Genomic DNA, 21,905 nt, shown 5'->3' with positions numbered 1-21,905 from the left:
GCTTTTCTGCTTTTATGATAAAGAACATTAAAGTAAAACTCACTTTTGCTAACTAGAAACATAGTAATAATACTAAAAAGATGACCACCTATTGTCCAAAAAACAAAATATTATACCTTTGGAGGTTGCTGCTCCAGAAGCTGCTGGCGGAGATGTTCTAGGTTTTGTTGCTGTAACTGTTCAGCTAGTTGGTGAAAAAGTGAGTTGTTCACAGATTCAGATACAAGAGGCCTAAAACACACAATTAGAACAGTCAACCGACCTCTTACTACGTAGTAATAATCTTATAGATTGCTTTAATACAAAAACAAGTTCGGTAATAGGGCTGTGCGATAAATCGCCGTATCGTGGTTAAGTGTTTCAACAAGGCAATATACTGGTGAACAAAAGGTGGAGACTTGACAGCTTCCCAGGGGGTAGCTCAGTTGAACCTATACTTTACAGATACTTTGCAGATTATTTGCAGGCACCTGGTTCTCCTACTTTGGTTGCTCTCTCATGCCTCACTCTAACCTGTAAGAAATGATGATAAGCCCTCACACAAACCAGCATACTCTTTCAGCTTCATGGTATCTTTCCACTTAAAAGGTAAAGGTACCCCTGCCCGTACGGGCCAGTCTTGACAGACTCTGGGGTTGTGCGCCCATCTCACTCAAGAGGCCAGGGGCCAGCGCTGTCCGGAGACACTTCCGGGTCACGTGGCCAGCGTGACAAAGCTGCATCTGGCGAGCCAGAGCCGCACACGGAAACGCCGTTTACCTTCCCGCTGGTAAGCGGTCCCTATTTATCTACTTGCACCCGGAGGTGCTTTCGAACTGCTAGGTTGGCAGGCACTGGGACCGAGCAGCGGGAGCGCACCCCGCCGCAGGGATTCGAACCGCGACCTTTCGATCGGCAAGTCTTAGGCGCTGAGGCTTTAACCCACAGCGCCACCTGCGTCCCTATCTTTCCACTTAGAGCTCAACTAATTATTTAGAGTCTGCTAACAATCCAGGAGGAGACCCCGCCCCCCAGCTGGGAAAAGTAAAAAAGGTAAACAAAAAACTGGAAAGCACTCCTTTCTTCCCTCACACCCACCAGTGAAAAAAAAAGAGGAGGAAGAGTTTTATTATCATTTTCTGGTTGGATTTTGATTGTTGGTTCCCCCTAAATAGCTTTCCTCCATATTAAAAAGGAAGGGTTTTTAAAAATTTAAATGAGACTATCTTTTTGGTTGCCCTCCCTCCCTCCCTTTGACAAAAAGGAAGAGATTGGTGGGATGAGGGCTTCTGTGAGGGGCGTTCTGTGTGGTGGTGGTGGAGGGGAGTCGATTAACTGGCTGCCTTATGCTGAAGTAGGAGGTTGGGTAGTATGTGAGAATGATGGGAAGGGTGTTTTTCGGTAAGCAGTGTAAGCAAATGCGTACATACTCACAAGCAAGCCCCACTGAATTCAATGAGGCTTACCCCCAGTTTAGTTGAACTTAGCGGGGCTTACACATGCACAGATTCCACTTAGACCTCTGAGTGGGGAATCAGATGCAAGTTGACTAGTAAATCACCTAAACTACTCTTAAATTAGTTTAAAATATATTAAATATATTATATGGAGGTTTATTTAATACTTTTGTGAAATCTACTACTTCCTTACATTCTGAGGCCCTCCACTGCCGCAGGGAGCCTCATCAAGGCCCATAGCTGCTACAAGGAAGCGCAGCACGCCCTCTGCAGCTGCAAGGGGATACAGTGGGACCCTCTGACCACAGGCAGGCACAGCAAGGCCCTCAACCACAGATAGATAGATATATATATATATATATATATATATATATATATATATATATGGTGATATATCACAATATTGTGATATTTAGCTGGTGATATATCATGATTTTGAAAATCAGGTATCACCCAGCCCTATTCAGTAATACAACTGAATTTTGCACTAATTTGCAATCTGTTGCTATAGACTTGAGGTTACAATAATAGCTTTGACCCAAAGATGCTGTTGCAGGCCTCCGTGAATTCTTGCTCTTGTTACAACTCCGAGGGCCAAATCTTATGCTAGTTTAGAAATCTTATGCTAGTTTAGAAATCTTATGCTAGTTTAGAAGGCTCGCCAGGAAGCAGCTTTTGGCAGCACAGAGGGCTCCAGTAAGAAGGGGGAAGCAAGAAAGTATTTATCAAAGAAACTCGTACCACTCCTTTCTCGTTCAAAAGAAACTGCTCAAGGAAGTTTGCAACGTACTCACTGATACAATATGACAGAGTAAAACAGAGAAGAACACAACCCATGGAAGTTAGTATCCAAGCCAATGTTCTATGTACATTTAGATTAATGAAGCATGGGACTTTGAAAATATGTTTTAAGAACAGAGTACAAGATTGTAACATCTGCTTTGGCAAATCGTTTTTTGTAAAAGACCAGCAACTTTGAAACAAGCAACATTCAGCGTAATAGGAACAATATCAAAAGTAGCAAACTCTGCAACTAAAAGGCTTCAATGAAAATTAAACTCATTTCAGAAGTTTCCATTGAGATTTAAATCAAATGAAAATCTGAAGTAAAGAAAAGTCTTATTAATTTGCTGGGACAAACATAGCACTAGATGTTATAATAAGTAATGCAACTAATTGTTTTGCCTTTGCCCACCTAACAAAGTTTGAAAAAAAGGAATCTAAATAGGTACACCCAAAGGTACTTCAATATAAAATAGGTACATTTATATAAAGTGGTTTAGAAGTGCTCTTAATTAAATACTGCATTTAGATTATCACTTATTAGCTTAATAGGCGAATACAGAAATGAGCATTCTGTCTACACATGCAGCCCCTCCGCTTTGCAAGCAAGCAAGCAAACCAACCAACCAACCAACCAGGAAGTCTACTTTTCACACTATTTCCACTTGATATATTAAACGAAGTGAAGTCTTACATTTGGGAAGTTGGAGTTTCTTTTTTAGGTTCTTCATTAATGTCAGCTTCTTCACCAAAATCGCTAAACCTATCCATCAGCTTCTAGGAGAAAACAAACAATGCATTAGAAATGCACTATACCTACAAACTATTCAAGATGGCATGTTAAAAGGAAGTCACACTAGCTTTACTTGTTTATTTTTGGCCTTTTGGAAATGTACATTTTCATATGTCTGTATGTATTTTACTTACTTGGCATATGAAAATGGTAATACAGATAAGCCATAAATAGCATGAGACTAATGAGTACAACTTAGTTATTTGTATGGTTACATCTTATGCCTGGGTTAAATGTGATGTTTGATATGCTAGAAAAAACCAGCACACCTCAAACATACGCAGCCAGTGCCCCATTTAAATTGGGTTACCTATACATATGTATAAAACTAGTGGTATATTTAAATTGGGTTACCTTACTGAATCAGGGATCTATGTCTCAGGTTTATGCTGGTGTACTGACACATAAGCAACCACCAACCAATTTAAAGCTGGTGCCGGCAGTACAGAATTATGTACAGGTAAGCTGCTTCATATGGCTAGGTCAAGGTTTAGACCAGTCAGCATAAAATAGCCTACTGCATTCATCAGTAAGCTCCTGGGATTGCAAAGAAAGAAACTCAACTGTCTGTTACCTTTAAATAGTAGAAGGTTTGATGAAAAACTAGTTCAGTGATCCAGCATCCAGGTCTGTGCATGCAATTCCCAACACTGGGTCAATAACTGCATATTAAAGCACCAGACATGGTGTGAATATAGATCATCTGGTTGCAGGTATTGGGAACTGCATCCAGATATCCCCACCATCCCCGTATCAGGAAGGGGCTTGGATTCAGGCTCATCTCTCTTTCAATCTAGGTGACATTTTGACCCTTTGATTTGTTCAACATATTTCTAGATCAGGGCCAATATTGCTGAAAGAAGATGAAAGATTCAGCATATCACTTCTAAAAAAAATTAAGATGCTGACATATTTTAATAAAAATTTTCTATTAACATCTTAAGATTTAGAAGATATTAAAAATCTATTTTAAAAACAAAGCAAAATGTGATGTTTGATATGCTAGAAAAAACCAGCACACCTCAAACATACGCAGCCAGTGCCCCATTTAAATTGGGTTACCTATACATATGTATAAAACTAGTGGTAACAAGGGAACAAAATCCTTGGAAATATATTCTTCAAATTCTAGCAACCTTTCTCAAACTTGGTAGATCAACTTCTACCTTGTTAAAAGAGACACTCTGTTCTAGTGGGTTAAGTGTATTGGCAGCGGCGGCAGCGGCTGTGAGTTGTGCAGTGAGGGCTTGTAACTGAACGACGAGACCTGCATCCAGTGCTTGAAGTAATGACGGCTGTGGTTTCTGCTGTTGCATTTGCAGTGTCTGTATTAGTTGTTGAAGCTGGAATGAGGGGAAGAAGAGAGAAATGACATTTTTGCTAGTGTTATGTACACATTTATAAAATAAACATATAATTTGACTTCGAAAATTAAGTTTCATTTATGTCCAGCTATTCTTAAAATGTGCTTTGATAGACAAGGGATGGCAAAACACCAAAATAAAACAAACCCATTTATATATGCATTATTATTTATTGTATTTGCTTATATTTTATACGCAACATTCAACATAGGCCGATGTGTATCCTGTCCAGATCAGGCTGAAGCAGTTACAAATCACTACAGGCAGGATAAGATTGCCTCAATCAATTTGTACAGATTTGTGTCGATGTGTAGCTCAAAACTCTCAAAAGTCAAAAAGTGTGTCTCTGAAATGCTGCAATTATTAATTACAACACCATAGAATGGCGGTGAAAGGGGAAACAGGGGAGCTGAAGGGTATGCCTAGTATGCTATTACCCCACCCAACACTCTTCAATTACTGTATGTGTCTGTGAAAGTTTTAAATGCAGAACTCTTTTGTAGGTTCTGTTTCTTAAAAAGTGTTTGGTGGGATTGGGTGGCATTCATTCAGTTTGTGTTTATTTTCTATCCTTTTACAATCAATGCCAGTTCCATCATTAAAACAAAAACAAAATTTTGTTACCTGTGTTTTTTTATTTTAGTCTCTTCTCATAGCGAAGAATTATCACCATCATTATTAATTACAATTTATTATCAGCCAGCCAGCCAAACATTGTGGACATAGTCTACTTAACTTAGCATTATCATTATTATCAATGTAGGGCAAACATAGGAGCATGAAAATTGACATATTTGAGCAATCACTGTTTTTTATTGAAAAATTATTTGCTTTTTTTAAAAAAAATGTAAACTTTAAAGATGACTAACATGAAAACCCCTGGAGATAGCCATATAACATTTTACAGAGTTAAACTCCTCTATACAGCCTACCAAGTCTCCATATTTCATATTCCTATGTAAAAAAGGAAAAGTTACAACTGTTCTTGTTTTGCAATGCAAAGGGATTTCTAGAGATTTCCCTAAAATCCCGGTCCAGTTGGACCAGGTCCAAACCATATTTACAAATCATAAAACACAAGTCAAATCAGGGCGGGATACCTCATGCATTATTCTTTTGGAAACATACAGACATACAAGGGTACCTATCATGCTGGCATTCAGTATCACATCCAATACCAGCATTTGACAAATCAAGAATAAATTAAAGTAGGGGAGGAATACTCTTGGACCTTTCAAGGACAAGTAAGGAGGTTAATTACCCAATTCTGTGATTTTGTTTTAAAGCTGAACACACTTTACCTGTTGGCCTTGTGGACTCTGCAAGATCTGTGCTACAGCAGTAAGAGTATCTGTATTAGTTATCTGAGACACCCAAGGATCAGGTAAACTTTGGACCACATTGGCTGGTGTAGCAGGTGTCACAGGCGTTCCTGAAATCAAGGGGAAAGGCAGGAAGCATGTAATAAAAAGTATGTAAAGAGAATGAATGGGGAAGGGAAGGGAGAAGACATACAAGAGCCAGGTTGTTGTTGTTTTTTTAGCCTAGGCTGTGAACATATATATGTAAGAGAAAAGCTGCATATTGCGAAAATACAAATCAACCAAAATTTTCTCTCTCTCCGAACAGAGCTTCAGCAAACCATGTGAAAGCCAGGCCTCCCCAACAATTAACTTATTCTGATTTTCAAGTTTTAACACATTTCCAGTTTTATTTTACTGGGTTTCCTGAGAAGACTGTGACTAAGTTTAATTTAATTTAACAAACTGTTAAATTAAAAATAAAATAAAAATTAATGGAGCTACCTAGGATGACAACTTGTACTTGACCCATGATAATCCTACAGGCAAGGACTACGAGCAGCACAAAGTAACACTATTCCTTCGACAATGCACACAAAAGTATACCAGTTGAAAACCATCAGACAGAAAGGGCATCTCATCATTATCGACCAGTCAAATTTGAAGCAAAGAGAACTTAGTTGGCACCATCATTTCATACCCCTATATGAAAGCCTTGGATATGTTTACACACATCCCTCTCTATACACCAACCAGGCAAGCAAGAGTAATTACCAGACTTCAAGATCAAATTTCAGGCAGCAAAGAACAAAAAAATATGGCCTGAGGAGGTATGGAATGGCGAGAATCCCAAGGGTCAGAACATTTGGCCCCTGGACCGGAGGTTCTCCACCCTTACATTAACTGAGATATAATTTGATTCAAATCCTTTTAAGAAGAGCTCTTTACTAAATAAACTTCTTTTCCTTATCAACTAACTACAATTTATTATAGTAGTACCTGAAAGAACAAGATACAGTACTAGGATTAAAATATCAAAACACTGGACAAAATAATCCCTGTATATGAAGTTCATCATTCCTACAGACATAAAACAGGCAAGTGTCATATATCAGCCTTTGCCAAATTAAAACCGTGATGAAGTATTAATGGAGAAACAGTTTTTCACAATGGAGAACATTCATAACATTTTTGTTACCTGGTGTATTGTTACTCATAGTAGCAGTTGTCCCAGGCAAGACAGGGGTCACGACTGGAGGAGGAATTCCCGCTGCCATATCCAATAGAGGCTGGATAATTTCACTTTTGAACACATTATTCTTCTGCCACAAATTTAGCACTCTCACAATTTTACTCTAAAAGGAAGCAAGGGTAACACAACATTTTATATTAGAATTTACATCATACACACTCCCTACTGTTCCAAACTAAGTGTGGAATAGATGGCTGAATTTGGATGATTCTCCAGAATATGGTTTGGAAGAAATGTGTTGAGGGCTTGTGTGCTCCCAGTTTCCCTCTTGAATGTCAATTCCCTCTACCATTTCTAGGTTGCTTTATCACATGCATGCCAAACCTGCTTCAAATCATGGTGTTATGGTCTATAACTCCCATCATGCCTGTCCATTAGCAATGCTATCTGGAGCTGATGGCATCTGCAGACCAACAACATCTGGGTGCACCGTGCTGGTTACCCTTAGCATGGAAGTTGCGACTCATCTACTTTGCATGTCAAGGCAAATTACAGTTACAGCAACTTGGAAATAAATGAAGGAACCAGTATGCAAGAGGCGGCGGTGGCAGCAAATAAGTCTATGCCATGCTTCTGATCTTCCAAACTACTTCAGAAAATTGTTCAAAAGAAACCCACAATGTTATCGGATATAAAGGAGGATTTTTTAAACAATCAGTTGCTCCTTAACCTGAAGCTCCCTCCTGCATGTTCCCTCCCATGCTGTTCCAAAGGGTCCACAAACTCTAAAGCAAATGGGAGATGGAAGGGGGGTTTTTGTGCAGCAAAAATCACCTCTTCCCCATTTTGATCCAGCCTCAACTGGATCAAAGCGCAAGCAGAGGGACACCATTAGATACAACCCCTATCGTATATCAAAGATGAAACATGAGACTGATGTGCTTCACATTATGTTTATAGCTAGGCTGACTTGAATGAAATTGGGGAAATGAAACAAAAAATCCTAAATTCTGTTTTTAATATAAATAGTTGTGCCATTAAGCTGCATGATAAAGAGATGAATGCATTATTCCACTGACATAAGCCTATGCTTGATCAAAGCCCTCTGTCAGTGGAGGGACTCCACTGGATACAACCCTATGTGGATAACACCATTGGATTCTTTTTGCTTGCTAATATTTTTAGGGTTGTTGAGAAGATATACTGAGAAGGCTTTTTTTCTGGCAGATGAAGGCAACAGCCACTATGCTGTTATTCCTTAATTAACAGTTCCTCTTTCATAGAATCTTAGAGTTGGAAGGGTCCTAAGAGTCATCTAGTCCAACCCACTGCAATGCAGGATTCTCAGCTAAAGTATCTATTATAGATGACCAACCAAACTCCAATTTAAAACCTCCAAGGAATGACTTATTTGAAAAATAAGTTATGAGCAACATGCCATCATCATCATCATCATTATTATTATGCAACTGAAGCACTTTGAATAAACAAAAGCATTATATAAGAATAATATCTATGATATAATAACAATGTAAGGGTGTAGAGTACAGTGATAATCCTGTACTTAAAATACATAAAAATCACTATACTTCTTTCCCACTTTCCACAAATAGTAGTACAAAATTTCCAGTCACTATTTTAAAAATCTTATCGATGATTGCTACACCTTTCTCCCAAATTCTTACTGGAAATGTTTGCCTATTTTCCCAGAGACATTGTCAAGAAATACATTATCACCCACAGTACTAAAATGAAATTTAGATATGCTGAACTTTAATTACTGGACTGTCTGGGGGGAGGGGGAATAGAGATGATCACCATACCTTGTCATCCCCAGGGCAACGGTATAAATTCTGGAAAGTGCTAATTATGTTATTGCTAAACCTAGGAGCGAACACATCCTTTTCTTGTCCAAACTGATGTCGAGACTGTCGAACAATAGAGTCAATGACATATAAGCCAGGCACCTTGTATTCTGGTTTACACTATGAAGGAATATAGAAAGAAAACAGCCATTTTATATGTGAATATGCAAGTAGTAGAAACAATAATAGCAAATTAAAACAACTGACCTAATTTCAATACTGTTTCAACAGTTGAATGTACCTGGGTAACTGCAAAAATAATGACAGGCAGGATGTGGTGGGGATTCTTCTTTATCTTTAGCTCTCTCTTTTTTTAAAAAAAAGTTCTATTCCCATTGGTTTACATAGGAACATAGGAGGTTGCCTTATAATGAGTGAGACTATTGGTTCATGTAGCTCAGTATTGTTTACACTCACTGGTAGAAGCTCTTCAAGGTTTCAGGCAGGGTCCTCTCCCAGTCCTACCTGGAGATGCTAGGGATTGAACCTTGCACCTTCTGCATGCAAAACAGATGCTCTATTACTGAGCTCTGGCCCTTCTCCTATGAAGGGTTCAAGCTTTCAAACTATCTGCAGAATGAAGGGACTTTGAGTTACCTCATTCATTCATTCATTCATTCATTCATTTCTATACTGCTCTTCATCCGATGATCACAGGGTAGTTTGCAATATAAAACCACAAAAATGCACAACCCAGTAGCAAATTAAACCAGTAACTACCCCCACCCCAACAGTTTAAAAGTCCATAGATTGTTTAATTAGCCAAAGGCCTGGGAGAAGAGGAATGTTTTTGCCTGGCATCTCAAGATATGTAATGGAGGCATCAGGCAAGCCTTTCAGGGGAAAACATCCCACAAGTGGAGAGCCATGGCAGAAAAAGCCAGTTTTTGTGTTGCCACTCTCCAGACCTCTCATGGAGGATGCACTGAAAAAGGGCCCAAGATAATGATTGCTGGGTCCAGGTCAGTTTATATGGGGAGAAGTGGTCCTTGAGGCATTGCAGTCCTAAGCCATTTAAAGCTTTATAGGTCAAAACCAGAACATCCCACTTTGAAATCTATCTCTGATATCAATGCGGTAAGTAGATCTATACCCATGGAGGTTTCTGTGCATGTAACTGTGGCTTCCAGGTCAGACATATACCAGCCGCCGCCCGCTAGTAGAAAAGCATCTCTATCCCATCCTAACTCTGCCAAGCCAGGAGACCTGGACGTCAGAAGCACCTCCTAATCTTTAAAATTAAAGTATCTTAAGCTACAGCAACTTATTCTTCCAATAGCAGCCTAAGAATAAAAAGCAGTGGGGTCCTTTTTTATTCCCTACTTGTTGTATAAATGACTATACTTTGGGTGCATGGCACAACATTGCTCACAACACAGAAAACAATGCTTCCATGAAACAGCTTCAGCTACTGAGAAAGTTTTACACTATTTTTCTTGGATGTTTTACTATCAAAATGATGTGAAATGAACGGTACATATGAAAGTTAAAGTAATTCATATTTAGCTCTCAACATGCAACAAACACCTACCATAACATGAAAAAGGAAAGGAAGCATAATAGTAGTTACCATGCAAATAAAGATTTTTACATACTCTGAAGTAATTATTGACATCAGTGCCTCTTATGCATATATGTATTTTTATTTGTCTTTAACAATCTATCAATTGATTTGATCAAGATACTAAAATATTACTAATATGATTTTATTTGGTAACTTACCTTTTGTATGAATTTTTCAACACTTTGTACAACATGCTTGTAGAACTAAAAGAAAAGAAGATATTTTTTCATTGGTATATATCCCAATCCTTTCCCCATTGAGAACATGCAATCAGCTCAAGATGGGTAGGGGCATGGCAGGGAATGTTTCTAATCCTCCATTCAGACCTTTCTACGGGCAGCATGCAAATTACTTGTGGTCCTATTCCTTGCAATGTCCCCTAAGACTACTTAAATGCACACCCACATACTTATTGGGGGAGTAAGGTGAAGAACACGAGTAGGATGAAAATCATGGCTCTAAGGAGGCCTGTGGAATTCTCCACCTGCTGATATTGCACTTGCACTCAACTGGGTTGAACATTAAGTATCTACTTGTTTTCCCCATAAATAAAGGATACCTACCAATACCTTTTGCTCAACATTTTAAGCTACCCTGAATAAACTGATTGCTGGTTGCTAGTAAGGCAAAACCCCTATTTTCTCCCATGGCTTCAAAATCACCAGAACTTTTACAGCTCAAGTAATCATTATTTGACACTGATCTTTTAAATTAAAATTATTATTTTTTTAAAAAAAAGATCAGGAAATTATAAACATTGCAGTGCACTAACAAAGACCACTACCAGTTAAGAGACATACGTAAGCAGTAAAACCAGTTTCTTACCTTTATAGCCTTGATTGCTGCCTTAGTAATCTGTGTCATTTTAGCCTTTGAAATAGGAGGTTTGTAGTCATTCAGCGAGTACAGCTGAAAGAAAGAAAAAAGATTGCTGTAAATGGTGCCTGCAAACGATTTCCATGTTAACAGCACAATACCAACAGATGGTTCTCCAAAGGAACCTGGGAAAGGAAGCTAACCTAAGGAGAAACTCAGCATAGGAAAGTAAACAAGTATTGGCTTTGGACATGGGAAACTTAGGTTCAACACCCTGCAAAGTTATGAAGCTTACTGAGAGTTCTACTTTTGCCATAAGGGTGAATAGAATCATTCACTGTTTTGGAGCAAATAAAAAGGCACAATCAGAAAAAAGCATTAGAGGAGAAATTAAACCTGTCTTCTCCTTCAATGACCCTGGTGTCTGCAGAAGGTACAGATCCCACCCCCCACCAATCAATGCTGCCAAGTGTATCCTGTCTCCTTTCTTTCATAAATCACTGGAGCTTATCACTTTTGTGGAAGAACTTTAAGCAGACATAAGTGAATTCCACAATTTGCCCACCTCTATGTGTCTGAGACTGCAGTCCATTTAATTGCCCCATAGAATTTTATGGGAGCCACTGACAACTAAGAATGCCCCTAGATAAATAAATCTCTCTTTCTAGATTATGGAGAAACCCTGAATTAACTTTTAATATCATATATATATTTTTATATATAGTCAATATTTGGGCCAATATGCAAAAAGCTGTTCCATTTAATTATACTGATAAAATTTATATCCTATCCTTCATCAACAAATGGTTTCAGTGTGGATCACAATAATAGAAATACATTATTTCATAACTTTTGCTGATCCAATGACCAATTTAAGGTGTTTAAAAAAGCAAAATGGACACATTACATTTTACATTGATGAGCAGACATCCACTCACACAATAAGACTTCCTCTCCTTCCACCTACAGCCCCCTGCACCCCTCTGGATGTGCTCTGAAGGGTCCCCCAACCCTCTGCAGATTTGGGGGGCACAGGGTGGAATGGAAGTGGGAGTCTCATTTCCCAAGTGGAAGCACATTCTGCAGGCACCTTTGGATGCAATATTCCTAAATCTCATGGAAGCACTAAGATTCCTAGGTAGAACGGATTTTCCTGGGCCAGGAGACTTTTGCAACTATTGTTAAAAGTTGCAATAACAAAGAAGCACAGGACTGAGTGAGGGAGAAACTTTTGGAATAACATCTGGACATCAGCTCCGCGCAAGGCATGACAGATAGCAGCAACAACCGGTAAAGATAGACATCCAGTGAGGGGGGGAAGTATTTGATCCCCTGCTAAATTTGCCCGTTTGCCCTCTGACGAAGAAATGACCAGTCCATAATTTTAATGGTATGTTTATTGCAGCTGTGAGAGACAGGAAAACCCCCAGAAACCCAGAAGACAAAAGTCAGAGATTGATATGCATTATAATGAGTGAAATAAGTATTTGATCCCTTTGCAAAAGATGACTTAGTACTTGGTGGCAAAACCCTTGTTGGCAATTATAGAGGTCAGACGTTTCTTGTAGGTGGCCGCCAGGTTTGCACACATCTCAGGAGGTATTTTGTCCCACTCCTCTTTGCAGATCCTCTCCAAGTCAGTAAGATTTTGAGACTGATGTGTAGCTACTCGAACCTTCAGCTCCCTCCACAGATTTTCGATGGGATAAAGGTCTGGAGACTGGCTAAGCCACTCCAGGACCTTCTTGTGCTTCTTCTTGAGCCACCTCTTTGTTGCCTTGGCCGTGTGTTTTGGGTCATTGTCATGCTGGGATACCCATCCTTGACCCATTTTCAATGCCCTGGCTGAGGGAAGGAGGTGCTCACCCAGGATTAGACGATACATGGTCCTGTCCATTGTCCCCTCGATGTGGTGAAGGTGTCCTGTCCCCTTAGCTGAAAAACACCCCCAAAGCATAATATGCCCCCTCCATGTTTGACAGTGGGGATGGTGTTCTTGGGGTCGTAGGCAGCATTCCTCCTCCTCCAAACACGACGAGTTGAGTTGATGCCAAAGAGCTTGATTTTGGTCCCATCTGAGCACACTTTCACCCAGTTTTCCTCTGGGTCATTCAGATGTGCATTGGCAAACTGCAGACGCGCCTGTACATGTGCTGTCTTGAGCAAGGAGACCTTGCGGGCTCTGCAAGATCTCAGTCCTTCATGGTGTAGTGTGTTACCGTTTTCATGGCGACTATGGTCCCAGCTGCCCTGAGATCAATGACAAGTTGCCCTCGTGTAGTTCTGGGCTGCTTCATCACCGTTCTCCTGATCATTGCAACTCCACGAGATGAGGTCTTGCATGGAGCCCCAGACCGAGGGAGGTTGACAGTTATTTTGTGTTTCTTCCATTTGCGAATTATTGCACCAACTGTTGTCACCTTCTCACCAAGCTGTTTGGCAATAGTCTTGTAGCCCAGTCCGGCCTTGTGCAGGTCTACAATCTTGTCCCTGACATCCTTGGACAGCTCTTTGGTCTTGGTCATGGTGGCTATTTTGGAATCTGCTGGATTGATTGCTTCTGTTGACAGGTGTCTTTTGTACAGGTACTGTAATGAGCTGGGATTACAGGTAAGACCTCTCCCTTACAGCAGGTGCTTCTAATCTCAGCTCATTACATACAGTGAAGATACCAGGTAGCCTGACATCTGGCTGGTTGATAGGGGATCAAATACTTATTTCACGCATTATAATGCACATCAATCTCTGACTTTTGTCTTCTGGGTTTCTGGGGATTTTCCTGTTATTATTCTGAATCTCACAGCTACAATAAACAAACCATTAAAATTATGGACTGGTCATTTCTTCGTCAGAGGGCAAATTTAGCAGGGGATCAAATACTTTCCCCCCTTACTGTAATATTTTACAAGGACAGGAAGAAACAACATGGGCAGAACAAATGTTACACACAGGAGGAACAAGGATACAGTAGGAAATCTTCACTTGTAGACTTATAAATCATTGAATGTGTCAATATGAATAGAAGTTATAAATATTGCAGCTGTTGTATAAGGGATTACTATTATGACTGGAATATAATTGAAAGCAATAAGATTTTGGAATGTAGAAATAAAGTAAATCATCAAACCACCAATTCTAGAACATGGGGAGCCACCTAAATTATGTAATTTGGTATCTGAATGATTGATATAGGGAATTGTATTGTAATTTGGCATTGATATAATGAGGCTATTGTTGGATTGAAAACTAATAAAACTAATTGAAAACTAATAAAAATTATTTAAAAAGAACAGATTTGTGATAAATCTGGAAACACTTTGTTTGTTTGTTTGTTTGTTTGTTTGTTTGTTTGTTTGTTTCATACACAGACAAACAGTAATTGTTCACACCAACAAAAATACATGTAATATCCCTGAAATAAAAAAACAGAGAAAAAGAAAAGAATAATATTAATACCTCGTATGAGTTCCCTCCTCCAAACTCATCATCCCTTAAACTTTAAATTCTTAGTTACATTGCATCTTATACGTCTCATCTTTAATGTTCTGAATATATTAGTTTTTCCTAGGTCTACTTTACAAACTTTAGTCTAAACATACCAACATGATTTCCTTTGAACAGTGTTTACTCATATACTCTTCAAAACATTGCCATTCTACCCTTAGTTTCTGGTTTGTCTGATACCTTATGGCTGCTGTTAATTTTGCCATTTCTATAAATTCAGATAAATTAAAAATCTAGTCTTTCTTTGTGGGAATAGAATTTCCTTTTCAATTCTTTGCAAGTAAGAGCCTGGCTGCTGCTGTTGCATATAAAAATATTATTTTCTTCTCTTGTGGGATCTCCCTCCCAATTAGACCTAATAGATATGCCTCTGGCTTTCTAACTATAGAAATTTTGAGCATCTTTTTTAATTCCTCATGGATACAGCCCCAGTATTTTTTAACTTTCTCGCAGCCCCACCAAACGTGCATCTGGAAACACTTTTATTAGTAGTAGCAGCAGCAGTAGTAGTAGTTAGTTTGTTATGACAAAAAATGGTTGTTCTCCCATCTATACATAGAGCAATTATCATGCTATTCAGATTGTTCTTCACAACTATGGGTTTAGTCCTAGAGTTCCAGATAGGCATTGTCTATGATACCTTCAATTTTAAAACTCCACTACAGGCAACTCCCCACTTGCGTGCATTCAAGTCACGTGTGAGTGCTGACAAACATAGTTTTCTGTGCCAAAAGGGGGTGGGACGGAACAGAAGGGACCTGGCGCACAGCAGCCAGGAATGGACCTACTGCGTAAGTGGGCATTCCCCTGTCTAACAATAACCATAGTGTTCTGAGTTATACAGCATTTGTCTCAAGTCATAAATCTACTTATGACAATATTTTTATGGAAGTTTTTGTAATTATTATAATTATTGCTATCTTTTCAAAACAGAGCTCCAAAACCGGAAAGTTATTTCCCTACTAGCCAGATACTATCAGCTGTATTTGTAGCAGAAAAATATAGCAGGATAATTGATGCAGAACTGGATGAGTGGAATGCTTGAGGGAAAAAACATTCCAGATCCTTGAATCTCCTAGAAGCCTATAACTGTAACTTTTGGAAAATCTGTGTCTATGGGTACTTTTGTACTAAACTTTTTATCTGATATTGACATAACCCACTCACTCATTTATTCCTGATAACATAGACAATGTAATAGTTTGGGACAATAATTCTCCCAAACTACTGCATTTCCTTGCAGTTATTCTCTCAAACTACTGCATTACTGCATTTATTACTAGGTGTCACGCTAAGTTTTGAAAGTGCTGTAAGAATTTTTTGGAGCTCTTGTACTAATTCAAATCACAACTTGTCACAATTGTAAAACACGCTTTTCACAGCATTTCTAAGCACATAGCTTAGAATTGTGCTTTGTGACATGTCTCATAATATGTAGTATTATGAGCTTCTGAGAGAAGGGGAAAATTGAGAAGGATTTCCTCTCTTAAATTCTGCACCTAATCTAAGATTTCAAGGGAAAAGGCAAAAACAAAAAATGAAGCAACGTTGACAAATCATCTGTAAATTTGCCTTCTCTTCACATGGGACAGTAGCTACAATCGTGTTAAAGAAGAAAGGGCTGTGCAGCCGTACCAATAGTGGCTAGTGGGAATATATTTTTTTACCTCCTGGAACAGAAGCAGCAATTACAGCAAACTTATTTGTTTACACCTTGAAGCATTCTAAACTTATAATCATCTAGAGAGTAATTCATCTTATTGATTTATTAAATTTATATCCCATCCTTCCTCCCAAAGGAACCCAGGGTAGTAAACCCAGCCAGATGGGTGGGGTATAAATAATAAAATTATCATCATCATCATTATCACTTTAAAAACAATTCCAATAAAGATGCAGGCTGCGAAAAGCTCACAGCACAAAAGGCCGGTTGAAAGAAGAAGGTCTCAGTAGGAACCAAAAGGACAACAGAGACTGTGCCTGTCCAAGTCATGATTTTTTATTTTCTTTTTAAAATCAATTATCACTGGAAGACAACAGCTTCCAAGGTAACTACATCCCTACTGACTTCCAACTCCCATTCAGCATGAACAGGGCTTACTGGCAGAAGGTGACATTAACTATGCACTGTTCTGCTAACTTTCAGTACCAAATGAATTACTGTGGTATCACACAGCAGAATGGGAGAAAGCTCCAAGCCAGCAATCAAACTGTAGTTGGTGTGCTGTGTGTGTAACATGTCTGTCCTGAAGAACAAAAAGGAGCAAAATATTCTGAGACTACTATGACTGTGTGACAGTTTAACTTCAACTTGTTAACATTCTGATTTGCTACATAACTGTTGTAGATCAGCCTCAGTTGGGCCAGGCATCTGTAAGTTAGCCCACTACTGCCTTTTAATTATTCCATTCTGCATAAAGACCTGTGTAACAGTCAAAAATCTAATCATACCTGACCAACTCACACTTGACATAATTAGACAGGTCTTATAATAAATACCTCATCCCCACCTAATCCTGCCACAAATGGCTCAGGCATAATAACAAAATTCCACACAAGAAATAGCAAAGAATGAATAACCAGTTACTAAAAAGGACAAAAAAATGAAGGTCACTTATCTTACATCTGTTTTATTGTTCATTAACGGCTCAAAAGTGTCTGGAGTGCCCAAAGGTGGGAGAACTATTGCCAATGGTCAGAATATGCAGAATCCTAGGCTGCAGTAGAATTCAATGAATTCAGTATGACTTACTTATGGGTAGGTAGGTATTGGATTACACTGTTAAATATTACCAATGGAGTACCGAGGAAACAAGTTGTGAAAAGGCATGCTTATTGGAAGACTAAGCAGCATTGCTGCTCCTGTTCCCCTGAAGGTCACAACCTCATCTCCAAACTCTTAAGTAAAATAGTGCTTTCTCAAGTATGCATATATCCAACTGAGTTCTGCTTTGCTTTTTCAATTCACTGTTCTTTTTTATGCACAGAGACAAAGCAGAGTCCACAAATAATAACCTGCAATGCAGCTGCAGATGGCATTGAACAGAAAAGTATTTGGGGTACATGTGAACTAACTAAGAGTCATGTAATGTGAGTGATAGAAAAATTGTCCCCAAATCTCCTTACAAATCTTATAAGGCTGCCACTTGCATGTATTTGCTGACAGATGCCAAACTTATACACACATGCCACACATACATTTGTTAAATGATGTTGTTTGTATGTGACAATTTCACAATGTGAATCATGAAGTTTTCCACTGGACTTCATCGACCATTTGAAATTACATAGTTTATATATGTAGCACAAAGTTACACAAGCAACATGTTACATACAAATTGAAAGGCTGAATAAATGCCCTCAAGCTGTTGTGATAATGGACTAAAAATCCAGCAGCTTATCTAAATACACAAATGGCAGGTCACTGATGTCCAGACAGTTTCCTAGAATGCTTAAAGGTACTGCTCCTATGCTAAAGTTCAATTAGAAATTAATATCAGGTTATAATATCAGACAAAATGCTGGAGAATCTACATCAATGAAGAAAAAGGTTCTCCAGCTTCTAAAAATGTACAATTTAAAATGTTTATATTATTTGCTTCCAAATAATGTTGTTTCCAAATCACTGTGAAATTTCTGAACTCTTAAGACCTATCTCAAATATTATTTTCATGTATTATGCAATTAACAGACTACTCTAACAATAACTTTTGACTGCACACTAAAAGAACCTGGGATATCAAAAACACAGAGTAGGTAACAATTTATCCACAAAATAAAAGGGAATGCAGTATTAAACTGCAAATGGTTGCTCCAGTGTCTTTCCCTTTCCATTTTCTTTTCTGTCTTTTTGAGAGGTGGAAGGTATTTTGCGTTGTTTTAACAATAATTCCAAGAACTGGAATTCCAGAGGCTCCAAAAACAACTGAAGTCATTTATCTGTCAGGTGCCTTTAAAATGAGAATCACCTCAGAGGCCTCTGCACAGGTTTCCAGACTGACCCATCACTTCCTGATGCCAGTGTCACTGTCAGATTGTGAGCCGAATGCAAAAAAACTCACACTGCCTTCCTGAATTTATGAATACTCTTAAAAATACCACTACTGTAGCAAAAAGTACACTCTATGCTTTTCCTGCTGGTCACTGTAATATAATTTCTGGCAATCATATTTGAGGACTCATGAGCTAAAACTACATGCATGCCTGCTCAGAAGTCCATTGAATGCAATAGTTCCAAGAAAAAGTGAATAAAAGTACAAACATAAGACTGCAATCCTTTACATAATTACTTGGGAGTAAATATCATTGAACTCATTGGTGCTTGCTTCTGAGAAGATTTGTATAGGACTGCATTGATAGCCATTAATAGTACATGTGAAGAAATATGAACACTTGAAATCATTCTAACTTATTTTAAATTATTTTAACTATTATTAACATTATAAGCACCAGAACATATAAAACGTTTTATACTGATGACTTCAAAGGATATATAGTTCTGTGGTATTTAATTTCTGTCCTATGTAATTTTTATTTAGTCCAATTCAAATCATACTTTTCTGTGAAGTCCCACTGTTTTCAATGCAAAAAACTATACTGCAGCTGCAGCTTTTTAGCCGATTCCTATGCTTGTTGACTCGGATGTAAATTCCACTGGGTTCCATTGGGTTTACTCCTGAATTATGGTACACAGGATTGCAGCCTTGCCATATAAGGTACCACGAATGCCCTCTCTCAAAATATTGTATCATGCAATACTATCATATTCACAGATGTAGGTTTGTTTTGAAAACTAAATACACATACTGGTTTTAAAAGCTGGAGTTCTGCTGAAAAAAAGTACACCTTGCACTATAATGCAGTTCCGTCATATTCATAGATGTAGGTTTGTTTGGAAACTGAATACTGTACACATACTGGTTTTAAAAGCTGTAGCTCTGCTGAAAAAAGTACCTCCTCACACCGTGCATAGTCAAAACTGCAGAATTCACTCCCACAGGAGACAGTGATGGCTACCAACTTGGATGGCTTTAAGAGAGGATTAGACAAATTCATGAAGATAGGACTACCAACAGCTACTAGCCACAATGGCCATGTTCCACCTCCACTGTCGGGAGGCAGTATGCCTCTGAATACCAGTGAGTCAGAGTGCTCTTGTGCTCAGGTCCTGCTTGTGTGCTTCCCACAGGCATCCAGTTGGCCACTGTGAGAACAAGTTGTTGGGCTAGATGGGCCATTGGCCTGATACAGCAGCTCTTCTTATGCCAGTATAGCAGTTCTGAACGTTAGCCCCTAGTTGGTAAATAAAAGTGTGTTTGGTTTCTTCTTTCTACTCATTTCCCCTGAAAAGCATGTACTTTTTAACAGTATTAAATCACTTTTCTAAACAAAGCTGCATGCTGTTTGTACAACTGGAGAGTTTTAAGATAATGCAGCTTTATTGTGAAAAACTGATTTTATTCAAGGACACGTGTCTCATCAACTGGTGTTTCCTTTCTTTCCAGACCAAATATTTTTCAAAAATAAGCGACATAACCAAACTCCAATGTGCATACAAAAAAGACCTTCATTTTCATTAGCAAGGTTTTTTTTGTTTTGTTTTTTTGACAGGCCAACGACTTCTACTGTAACCATCTGACCCCCTGACCCTTCTATTTGGCGTAATAATATTCTGCATGCGGAGCAGCAAACCCACTGGGTACGCTCCTGGGCAGAGGGGGAATGTTGTGCATGTGATGCTTGTTGCTTTAACAGGCTAACGGAGACGCAGACTTTTATCAGGCCTCTTCCACCATCTGCAGTGTTGCTGTCTCGATATCCCAAAACATAACCTACAAAAGCAAAGGCTGGTACAGCGCGTTTTAGTTTTGACTGCAGCAGAGATAGACGAGCATCATGGAGGGAAAGGGGGAGGGCGGCGGCGGCTTATTAACCTCCCCCCTCCCCGACATAATGTAGGCAGTCACGATGGAGGGGGCGGCGACACACGGAAGGTGCTCGGGCAGTATTTAAACAAGGACGGGCAGGGCAGCATTTCAACGGGGCAGAGAGAAAGAGAAGGTGAAAGTGGGGAGGGGAAAGGGAGCAGGGGGGTCAGGAGAAGACGGGCCAGAATGGGAAAGCAGCCGGTTTCTTATTTTCACCTCTCCCCAATTCCCTCCCTCCCCTCGCCGGTGTTTCATCGTTTATATAGGAACCGGGCCTCCCAGACTAAGGAAGAGAGCTCCCCCCCCACCGCCTCCCCCCTCCCTCGCACCGAGGGCCTCGCCTTCCCTCGTTCCTCTCGGGAGGGGAGAGGCCACCCGGCGCCTCCCCGCCCCTGGGCCTGCCCCCGGCGACCAGAAGCGGGGCCCCTGCCGCCCTCCGCCCGCCCCTGGGCACAGACCTCGCTGTTGAAGGCTTTCACGGCCTCCATGTTGTGGCGGAGGGAAGAGGCTGGCGACGAGCTGAGCGGGAGGGGGGACGGCGGCTCTGCTCCCTGCTGTGGCGGCGGCGGCTGCGGCCGGTTTCCTTCAGAGGCCTTCGGGCCTTGTCGCCATGGCGGCGGCGGGGTGGCGGGCGGGCAGTCGGGTAAGGGAAGGGGGCTCCTCCCTTGCTCCGCTGGGCCGCCCCAGGGCAGGCTCCGCTGGCGCTGCAGGGACAAACACGCAATAGCTGCGGCGCGGGCACCAATATGGCGGCCGGGAGGGCTCTTAGCGCAGTTCTCTCTCCGAGAGCAGCCGAGATGCCGGCCAGAGCGGCCCCTAGCGGGCGACCGAAACGCCGGGCAGACAGCCGAGAGGAACGGCGGGACACCAGAGAAAGCGAGAGACGCAGAGCGGCGTCCCGAGTTCCGCCACCTTCCCCCCCCCCTTGGCGGACTACAGACAGCTAGGGTTGAGGACGAGCTCCCCTCGCAGGGAAGTAGGAGGTAGTGCAGCTTGGTGGGCGGCGGCGGCAGAAGGAACGCAGCTTTTGGTCAGCTCTGGGCGCAGAGGCGCGCGCAGAATGTCCCTGTGTTGGTAGCAAGAGATGCGAGGGGACAAGAGAGCTGTCACCGCCCGCCTAGTTGCTGGATCCTGCGCCGTTTTGCTAACCCTCCCACCCTCTCAAGTCCCATCGAGCTGAATTCAAGATGGATTCCGTACCCATGGGGGGGAGGAGAGCGTTGCAGACTGAGGCTGCAATCCTGAATGCGCTTACTCGGGAGTAAGGGTCACGGGAGACAGTGGTTTTTGCATAAACACACATAGGATTGCTCTTTCAGCAATATCCCTATCGGATATGCCGTTACAATATAGCTGTTCT

General features: G+C 40.4%; 1 protein-coding gene across 7 annotated transcripts in view; it reads right to left on the bottom strand.

Annotated features, from left to right (window-relative positions):
• Positions 1–21,449, bottom strand: part of SCAF8 (SR-related CTD associated factor 8) — a 71,894-nt gene extending 50,445 nt beyond the window's left edge. For 3 of the 7 annotated variants that reach the window (XR_014562483.1, XM_083732182.1, XM_083732183.1), the window contains exons 1-9: positions 21,004–21,338; positions 11,124–11,207; positions 10,457–10,501; positions 8,693–8,854; positions 6,876–7,032; positions 5,678–5,808; positions 4,179–4,355; positions 2,914–2,993; positions 117–231 (exon numbers count right to left, since the gene is read on the bottom strand). Coding sequence is in view for 5 of the 7 variants with exons in the window: in XM_083732182.1 (XP_083588308.1) it covers positions 117–231; positions 2,914–2,993; positions 4,179–4,355; positions 5,678–5,808; positions 6,876–7,032; positions 8,693–8,854; positions 10,457–10,501; positions 11,124–11,207; positions 21,004–21,033 (981 nt within the window). In the remaining 2 variants the exon portion in view is untranslated. Of the gene's footprint in view, positions 1–116; positions 232–2,913; positions 2,997–4,178; positions 4,356–5,677; positions 5,809–6,875; positions 7,033–8,692; positions 8,855–10,456; positions 10,502–11,123; positions 12,447–14,096; positions 14,296–21,003 lie in introns of those variants that run through there. The other 4 variants (XR_014562482.1, XM_083732180.1, XM_083732181.1 and 1 more) reach the window with 3 other exon arrangements.
• Positions 21,450–21,905: the final 456 nt, after the last annotated feature.

Source organism: Podarcis gaigeae, assembly GCF_964106915.1.
Source record: "Podarcis gaigeae genome assembly, chromosome: 3".
In the NCBI taxonomy this organism is placed as follows: domain Eukaryota; kingdom Metazoa; phylum Chordata; class Lepidosauria; order Squamata; family Lacertidae; genus Podarcis; species Podarcis gaigeae.
The sequence above is the reverse complement of the archived record's forward strand: the minus strand, read 5'-3'. Positions and strand labels throughout refer to the sequence as shown.